The sequence below is a fragment of the Suricata suricatta genome, chromosome 3 (assembly GCF_006229205.1).
Source record: "Suricata suricatta isolate VVHF042 chromosome 3, meerkat_22Aug2017_6uvM2_HiC, whole genome shotgun sequence".
In the NCBI taxonomy this organism is placed as follows: Eukaryota; Metazoa; Chordata; class Mammalia; order Carnivora; family Herpestidae; genus Suricata; species Suricata suricatta.
In genome coordinates, this window is record NC_043702.1 from 119,090,304 (window position 1) to 119,099,145 (window position 8,842).

Below are 8,842 nucleotides of genomic sequence, written 5' to 3' on the forward strand. Positions count from 1 at the left end.
AACTGATGGTTGTTGTGTGAGCAAATCCCGATACTTTCCCTTTGACTCTTCTCCATCCCCGTTGTAGGTGCCCCGCCCCACTCCGGGTTATCCAGGCCCTGCACTGTCCTCTCGGAACTGATTCATGTCCCTTGTAAAGTCACGTGTCTCGGGCAGCTCCTCACCGTTTCCTGTCTTCATCTGTATTTTTTCCATTCTTCCAGGGAACCTCAGGCATGACGGAACCTGCCCCCTCAGCCTCCTGAGCTGCGCCTCCCCCGTTATTTAACCATTTCTGAGGCTCAAAGCCACCCTTCATCCCTAGAAAAAATAGCCATTGAGCCCAGCCCCTGCCTGTCCTCCGCCTCACAGCTGGTGCTGCTAAATGGTTCCTGTTCTCTCCTCACCGCTTGTGTCCTTGTCTTCATTGTAGCTGTGTCACATCGCCACTCTCAGGTTCTAACTCCCCAGAGCCGTGGTTCTCAGACCAAGAACTTAAGGATCCTTCTGCTGGTCAGTGCAGGGGTTCTTACTCTGGCTGGAGCCCACGGGCTGCAGGTGTGACCAGCCCCTGGGCGAGGTGAGGTGGCGCCCTGGGGGACTGGAGCGACAGCCACCTTCTGTGCCCAACACAAAGAGGGTTGGTTGGGAGTCAGAGTTAGGATAGGATTGTCGGATTCAGCAAATAAAATACGGGACACCCAGTGAAATTTGGTCTTGGGATAAACCAAGAATCGATTTTTACAGAAGTGTGTCCTAAATATTACATGGGACATACTTTTTTTTTGTTTATTTTATTTTGACTGAGAGAGAGCTCACGTACCTGCATGTGCAGGCTTGGGGGGTGGGGGGTGGGGCAAAGCGAGAGGGAGAGAGAGTGTACCAAGCAGGCTCCTCACTGCCACAAGGGGCTCAAATGAACTGGGAGATCATGACCTGAGCCAAAGTCAAGAGCCTGTCCCTTAGCTGACCAAGCCACCCAGGTGCCCCATGGGACATATTTTATAAAAGTCAATTGATGGTTTATCTGAAATTCAAATTTAACCAGGTATCTTGCATTTTGTCCGGCCAGCCAAGTGTGCTAGAAGGCAGTGGATTGAGGGGTGCCCCGGCGGCTCAGTTGGTTATCTGTCTGACTCTTGATTTCAACTCAGGTCATGATTGTGGGTCCAAGCCCCGCATCAGGCTCCTTGCTGACAGTGCAGAGCCTGCTTCAGATTCTCTCTTCCTCTCTCTCTCAAAATAAACTAAAAAAAAAAAAAAAGGCAGTGGATTGGGTCTCCACCCATCGCCCCTATCTATAGTGCTGTGTAATGTTATTCAAATACCTATCTAGAAAGTCTTCTGATGGTGGAGGCTTCTAAAAAAATAAAGAATCTAAAAGATCAGTTAAGGGATACGTGGGTGGCTCAGTCAGGTAAGCATCTGACTTCAGCTCAGGTCATGCTCTCACAGTTGGTGAGTTCAAACCCTGCATCCAGCTCTGTGCCTACAGCTTGGAGCCTAGAGCCTGCTTCAGATTCTGCCTCTCTCTCTCTCTGCCCCTCCCTCGCTTGCGCTCTCTCTCTCTCTCTCTCTCTCTCTATCTCTCTTAAAAATAAACATTTATAAAATAAAAGGTTGGTTAAAAGAGTGAAAGTCCAGGGTTAATCATACTTTGAATTTTTACCGCTGGCCTAGACGTACTCAGAGTAACCACTTGCTTTTGGAATAGAAAGCAGGGATGGTTAACTGCACAGAAATGCCAGATTCGTCCAGTTTGGGTTAAAAGATACAGAGAAAACACTCCACTAAGTGAGTCATCGGGAGTCTTGGAGAGTTTGGGGTGGTCATATGTTCCTTACAAAAAGGAGTCTTAAAAGACCTCTGTGCTCAAAGGCTTTCCCGCGGTTAGGGAAAGGGAAGCTGCCTGTGCACAGTGCCAGCCAACTGTGTATCTTGTTGAACACGAGCACGTGGGGCTACTAGGGAACAGATTCTGGAGTGCCGCGTACATGCGTTAAAATCCCGATTCCACCTCTTTTTCTGTGACCTTGTGCCAGTCCCTTAACCTGTCTGTCCAAGAAGTGTTTTCATTCAAAAAGTGGAGACAGTGCCTATCAGGAAGTGTTGCTGGGTTGGTAAAATAATATGTGATAGCAAGACGCCGTCACTGGTACTTAGGTACTTCATCTAAATGCCACAGAAGTGACTTGACAAGAGAGGCAAGAATTTAACCTGTTTTTTTTCTAGCAGGTGGGATGAGTGAAGGGTGGCTCGTACGTTGTGAACCTGCTTTTGAATGAACTTGGTTGACTGCCTTCCTACTAACGGGTTTTCTGTGTCTTCTACCTGGTCTAGGATTAACACAGATTCCTCAGATCCAAAAGACTGAAATTTCCTTCCGCCCGAACGATCCTAAGTCCTATGAGGCATATGTGCTCAACATAGTTAGGTTCCTGGAGAAGTACAAAGATTCTGCCCAGAAGGATGAAATGATTTTTGAAGACTGTGGCAGTAAGTAGACTAATTTGGCATGTTTGTGGTTGTTGTATTCTTAGTTCCCATTTCTATTTGTTAATTTAATGATTGCATGATAGACTCTTGCAATAATTAAATGATTGAACTCTGGCCATATTGAGAGGACACCTGTTTTTTTTGTTAAAGCAAGAAGACTTTATGGTTCAGGCTTGAATGCAGTGGGAGAAACAGTGTAGCCTCAAATATTAGGATTATCTGCCTTTGAAAAGCATCTTATTTTAAAACACGCCTAGGCACCATTCCGACTCAGAGTCATGGTTCTCTTATACCCATTGATTTTTGCGAAGCACGATTGTTTATTTTTCTAGATTTCCGCCTCCGCCCCCAGGTCTCCCTGCGGAAGGACCCACGGGGCTTTCTCTCACTACCCGGACTCTTTGACATACTTGGTTGTAACTACGCCGGTACGGATAAAGGATGATTTCCGGCCTGGGTAGAGGCCTTCATAGACCCTGCTTGGGATGGGTAGCCAGGACGTCTCCGGTAGCTGAGCATTCGGATAAGGAGATGACTGATGAATGGCGAAGGGTGGCTCTTGGTTTGATTAAGCCACTGACAGGAATACACTACCTGGAGCGTGCATTAGCCAGCTGTGTTTTCATACCTACTTATACAAGATCTCCGCCTGAGTTACCAGTGACACCTGCCCTTCCTGTCCTACCAACACCAGCTCTTCATGGGGCACTGTTTGCTTGATCATAACGTTGGGCGAATTGCCATTTTAAGCTGTCCTGAAAAGAGTATTTAAAAAAATTTTTTTTAATGTTTTTTATTTATTTTTGAGAGACAGAGTGTGAGCAGGGGAGGGTCAGAGAGAGAGGGAGGCACAGAATCTGAAGCGGGTTCCAGGCTCTGAGCTGTCAGCACAGAGCCCGACCCGGGGCTCAAACCCATGAACTGTGAGATCATGACCTGGGCTGAAGCCAGATGCTTAGCCGACTGTGCCCCTGAGAAGAATATTTTAAAAGAAACATTTTCACTACATTTTTCCTTAGGACTTAAAGGGGGTTTTTCATCTTACTTTGCAGTAATTAAGAGGCCAGTATGAAAGATAATGCGGGTGAATCACTTCCTGGAGATGGACTAAATTGAGGCAGTTGCCCATTTAAAGGGAAAACAGTTATCTTGTCACCTTAGAAATATATATAAATTATGGCATTTGCATCAGTTTCCTATAGGATGCTTTGTATTAACTTTGAACTCTCTTATTTCATGTCCTCTCTGGCTTTGTTATGAGGCATGAATAAAAAATACTACGGTCCACCTTCTCAGCTGAACAAAAGCCTGTAAAAAGTCACAGCTTGTAAAGGCAGAAATTGAAAAAATAAATTTTGTAAACCTTGAACAGTGGCTGAAAAGGAGGAAAATAACTGTTCCCTTACCATTGAACACGCTAATTAGGGGCGTAGACACTGGCCTAGCCTTGGCCAGGCAACTGTGACCACAAACCTTCCCGTTCTGAAAACTACTGACGCTCCTTTTAATTTGTGCTCCGGTCGTAATGTCCCTGTCAGTGAGCGCAGCCGATGTTGACCTGTGTCCGTGAGGCTCCCCGTGACAGGTGATCGGGTTTCCTCGCAGTCTCCTAAATAGCCGAGTCACCCATTATTTAAAGGAAGAGACATCTTGCCACAGACCACACGTCACGCACGGAGTGTCAAGTGCCGTGAGGTCGTGGTGTGGGATCATTTACCAGCAGTTGCCTTGGGTCACATACCTTCTTCATGTCAGTGAGAGCAGCATGGTCTGCTGGGAATGCTTGCTGCATTCAGGCCGTGCACTAAATGCAGGATGGCCCGGTCTCAGAGTGGGTCACGGGGACCAGGGGGACCTCTTCACTTCCCTTCTCGGTGGTGCCGAGGGGGAGTGGTCAGGGCGTTGTACGAACAGTGTTTGCATTTTCAGACGTGCCCAGCGACATCAAGGAACGGGGAGAATTTAACAACGAGCGGGGAGAGCGGAAAGTCTGCAGGTTCAAGCTTGAGTGGCTGGGAAATTGCTCCGGCATAAACGATGAGACTTACGGCTACAAAGAGGGCAAACCGTGCATCCTCATAAAGCTCAACCGAGTTCTGGGCTTCAAACCTAAGGCAAGTAATGTTTTAAGTCCTAGAACTTACAGGAGCCATTTTCATTGGGGGGAGCATTTAATTGGCCTGAGGAGAGCATATAAAGAAGTTTGTCTACCCAGTGGCGGCTTTGAAGCCTGTCAGTAGACTAACACCAAAAACTTCTGTGTCGCCTTGAAGTCCTTGGAGTTAGGTCATCTCTCTCTGAGTGGTAGGCAGGACCACATGCTGGAGTAGGTCCGGTGGCTCTGCTCTTAATCCCTCCTTCTTATAGTTCTGTAACATAAACTCTTCAAAAGTATACACAGAGAAATATTTTCAAAGTTTCAAAACTGCATGCACAGTCTTAATTTGGTCTCGGGACTCTTGGAGCCCCAGAGTATTTAACAAAAATGTCTGATAAACAGGAAAAAAAACCCCACACAGATTTGTTTTTTTTTTTCTCTTTTTCTCTTTTCTGGTTCTGAATGAGATTTCATTGCAAAATTGGAAGCTGGACACCATTCAGGTTGAACTTTGAAAACTTTGTTGGCTCGGGGCACTCTCACAACTCAGAGTGGGTGCAGACAGGACTTGAGACCACTGAAGAATGGCACATTGCCGTTGTTCGCCGTGAGGTGCGACGATAGTGATTCTTTAAAAGAAGGAAAGGTGTCTTGGTGTTATCTCTCTCTCTGCTTTTATAAAACTGGTTATTTGACTCTGTCCTTCAGATCGTGGGAAGTAGAGCTGCCTTTTCCCTTCAGGAAGGCTGCTTCCCGCAGCTCTCCCGCGCCCGCCCTTGGGAGCACTGCCCTTATGTGCAGGGTTTCAATTATTAAAAATTTTTTTTAAAGTTTATTTTTGAGAGAGAGAGACAGAGAGTGAGTGGAGGAGGGGCTGAGAGAGGGAGAGAGCGAGCCCCAAGCAGGCTCCACATTGTCAGCATGGAGTCCGCTGTGGGGCTCGCACTCCCCGACCGTGAGACCGTGACCTGAGCCAAAACCAGGAGTCGGGTGCTTAGCTAACAAAGCCCACCAGGCCCCCGGAGTTTTCAGTTCTGATAGGAACTGACTGCAGTGTGCCAGGTTCCACGAACAGACTTCCCTCCTTTCTGGAACCTGGCTCTTCTGTTTATTAATTTTCTGCTGTATGTATGCTATGGATTTGTTTCCACGCTGCTGGTTACTCCCGAGTCCTAGTTGGGAAAGAAAATCAAGGGTGAGATGAGAAGTTTTAACTTAAGTGAAGGATGCCCCGAACTCCTTGACGGCCTCCGGACGCATAAAGGCAGACACGATGGCCCTCCCCCAGGAGCTGACGCCCCTCTCCCCCAACAGAACTTCAGCCTCCCTTTTGCTGACGTTAGGATACGATGGAGGAGAGATGGTGAGGAGCGTTGTGTCCCACTTCCGGTTGAGAGTCACACTGCCAGGGGGCTCTCTGCCGCGCTGAGTCAGCTGTTGGGCCTCGAAAGGGATCGGTGCGGCGGTCCGAGGGAAGGCTAATCCTCATCTTGGCTCTCTGAATCCCTCACTGCTGACGACACCCCTTTGAGGTCCTCACTGAGGTTTGTACCCCTCAGAGGGAGTCCGTTTAGCCGGCTGTGATCCCCCATCTCTTCCTACATCCATGGGGGTATCTGTTAAATGAGGAAGGAGTTCACCTACCCTTTCTCTCCAGTCCTTTTCGTCTCTGGTCTCCACTTGGTTTTCCATGGCCACCCTCTAATTCATCGCCCCGTCTCGTTAAGAATTCTTTTTTGTCAGAGGTTGTCGGACTCCAGCATCTCACTGATGAGCCTGTTTCCTTCCCCTCTGAGGATACATTCTGGCAACTTCTTTTATCAATAAGCAGTCTCTCTTCGTGTCTTTAAAGATCAATGTGTTGCTGGCAGAAAGTTCTGATGGAGTCCGATCTAGATGGTCGTTTTCTTGTATTCTAAAACAGAGTATCAGAACTAGTCATTCTTTATCGATAGACAGAATTGCCCTTTGTAGCTGACCTTGATTAGACGGTGTATGTGTTACCTCTCCTGTCCCGACTTGCAGGCTATCCTGACCTGCTTGAGCAAGCAGGTGGCTGTCGTCCAGGGAAAGATGTTCCTCACACCTCACACAGGTGGATTGGAGCCAGGGCTGTAGGAGGGAACGCTCTAGATGGTTCCTCACAGCAGGGATGTTCCAAGTGTCCTCTGGGCCCCTTCGGGGGATTCACCCCTTCACAAGACCCCTTCCTTCAGGGCACAGCTGCCTTTATCTGTTTTCACATGGGACTTTTGAAGAGCTGGAAATGCTCCTCAAAGGCAGTGTATCCCCTGGAGAGTCAAAGGAAGAGAAGATGCCTCTGTGAAGAAGGCTTGCTTGAGGGAAAAGGATGGCATTATTTATTCATGGAGCAGGAGGAAAGCCTGAGTTTTATAAAAACGGAAATGTCAACCAACGTTTCCATCTAATTATTGTAATCTTCTTAACGAGGACCATTAGTGCTGGGTTGGCTTTTACTTTCCAGTGTCCTTGAGGAAAGCTTGTACTGGGTTCCGGAACGTTCGAAGCCCCGTGTGTGCCGGGCCGCATGGCAGCCGGACTGTAGCCTTAGTCACAGAAGACGGGCACTGCTTTTCATATCCACAGCCTCCCAGCACGGATGGGGTCAGGGGAGTCATTCCTCTGCCGCCCTCCAGTGTTTGTGACTTGAGTTGACTTTTTGTGACTCGCATGTACTTGTTGGTGCTCCAGGCTGACTTCGTTTTCAGGAATTGTAGGAAATTCTTTACAAACTCCTTGACCGACGTGTGTTTTTATTTTCAGCCTCCCAAGAATGAGTCCTTGGAGGCTTACTCAATGATAAAGTATAACCCCTACGTCCTGCCTGTCCAGTGCATTGGCAAGGTAAGGGGGCGCTTAGTGGTCAGAGCGGGGCGGGAGGGGAGGCTGGGTGAGACTGTTTTAAGTTAGAGGTGAAACTTTAATTGGGGCAATGAGGAATGTTGCTTCCAGGCATTAGTCTCAGTTGAGCTGTAGCTGCATGGGGTAACATGTCGTAAAAGAAGAGAAGGCGGTCAACTAGACGAAAACCAAGAAACTGAATTATTTGAATTGAATCAGCTGGAATATTGGTTTATGGAACTGAGAGGTGAACTAGCCCGCACAAGTGCTTTTTTGACCCACGTGGTGTGTTTAAAAATTTGAGGCCAGCTTTTTTTTCTTTTTTGGACACATTCCCATTAAAAAATGTGTTTTTGGCTTTTCTTAAAAAATAGTGAAAGATAACAGTACGTGTTCCCTTTAGATCTAAGAATAGTCTCCCGATGGGTTGATTATTCACAGAGGGCAGACGAAGGAAAGGGGAGGTCTATGAACAGCCCTGTTTTACGCCCACACCTAGAAAGGAGACGGATGCAAGAAACGAGAGGCAATTGCTTTGACCTTCGGTGAGGAAATCACTGAAGTGTCATCCACTGGGCCATCACCAGTGCATTTCTGCCTTTTATTGGCGGGTCCCTTGCTAGGCGTGTGGGCTTTGGAGACCTGCTTGGTTGGCCTTGGTTCTGGTTCCTTCACTTGTACAGTAAGAAGAGGCTCCTTTAGCGACCTCTTCCCACGGCCGTGTGCGTGTGGGCTCCTCTCACATCCGGGGCCATCGCGGTGTCCTCAGTGGTCAGTGTTCCCCAGCTCCCGAGGGAGGCGTGGGCCGGTGTGGCTGAGGCTGGCTGGCCTCCCTGTCACAGCAGTTTGCAGACTGCTTTGTGGGGTCCAGAGTCCCGTCTGTGACCACAGGTAGCGACCCAGGCCGTGAGCTGCTATGACCCTGTTCCCCTCTGGTTTTCAGCGAGACGAAGACAAGGACAGAGTGGGAAACGTGGAGTACTTCGGCCTGGGCGGCTACGCCGGCTTCCCTCTGCAGTATTACCCCTACTACGGCAGGCTCCTGCAGCCCAAGTACCTGCAGCCCCTGCTGGCCGTGCAGTTCACCAACCTCACCATGGACACGGAGATCCGCATCGAGTGTAAGGCGTACGGTGAGAACATTGGGTACAGTGAGAAAGACCGTTTTCAGGGACGCTTTGATGTAAAAATTGAAGTTAAGAGCTGATCACAAGCACCAATCTTTCCCACTAGCCATTTCAAAAGTTAAAGATACAAAACAAAAAACCTACTAGTCTTGAATAAACTGTCATACGTATGGGACCTACACTTAATCTATATGCTTTACACTAGCTTTCTGCATTTAATAGGTTAGAATGTAAATTTAAAGTGTAGCAATAGCAACAAAATATTTATTCTACTGTAAAT

General features: G+C 48.0%; 1 protein-coding gene across 1 annotated transcript in view; it reads left to right on the forward strand.

Moving 5' to 3' along the window:
• Positions 1-8,842, forward strand: part of ATP1B1 (ATPase Na+/K+ transporting subunit beta 1) — a 23,152-nt gene extending 14,310 nt beyond the window's left edge. Inside the window, exons 3-6 of the mRNA XM_029934984.1 lie at positions 2,320-2,475; positions 4,405-4,589; positions 7,358-7,438; positions 8,379-8,842. Coding sequence (XP_029790844.1) covers positions 2,320-2,475; positions 4,405-4,589; positions 7,358-7,438; positions 8,379-8,642 — 686 coding nt within the window. The 3' untranslated portion in view covers positions 8,643-8,842. The remainder of the gene's footprint in view (positions 1-2,319; positions 2,476-4,404; positions 4,590-7,357; positions 7,439-8,378) is intronic.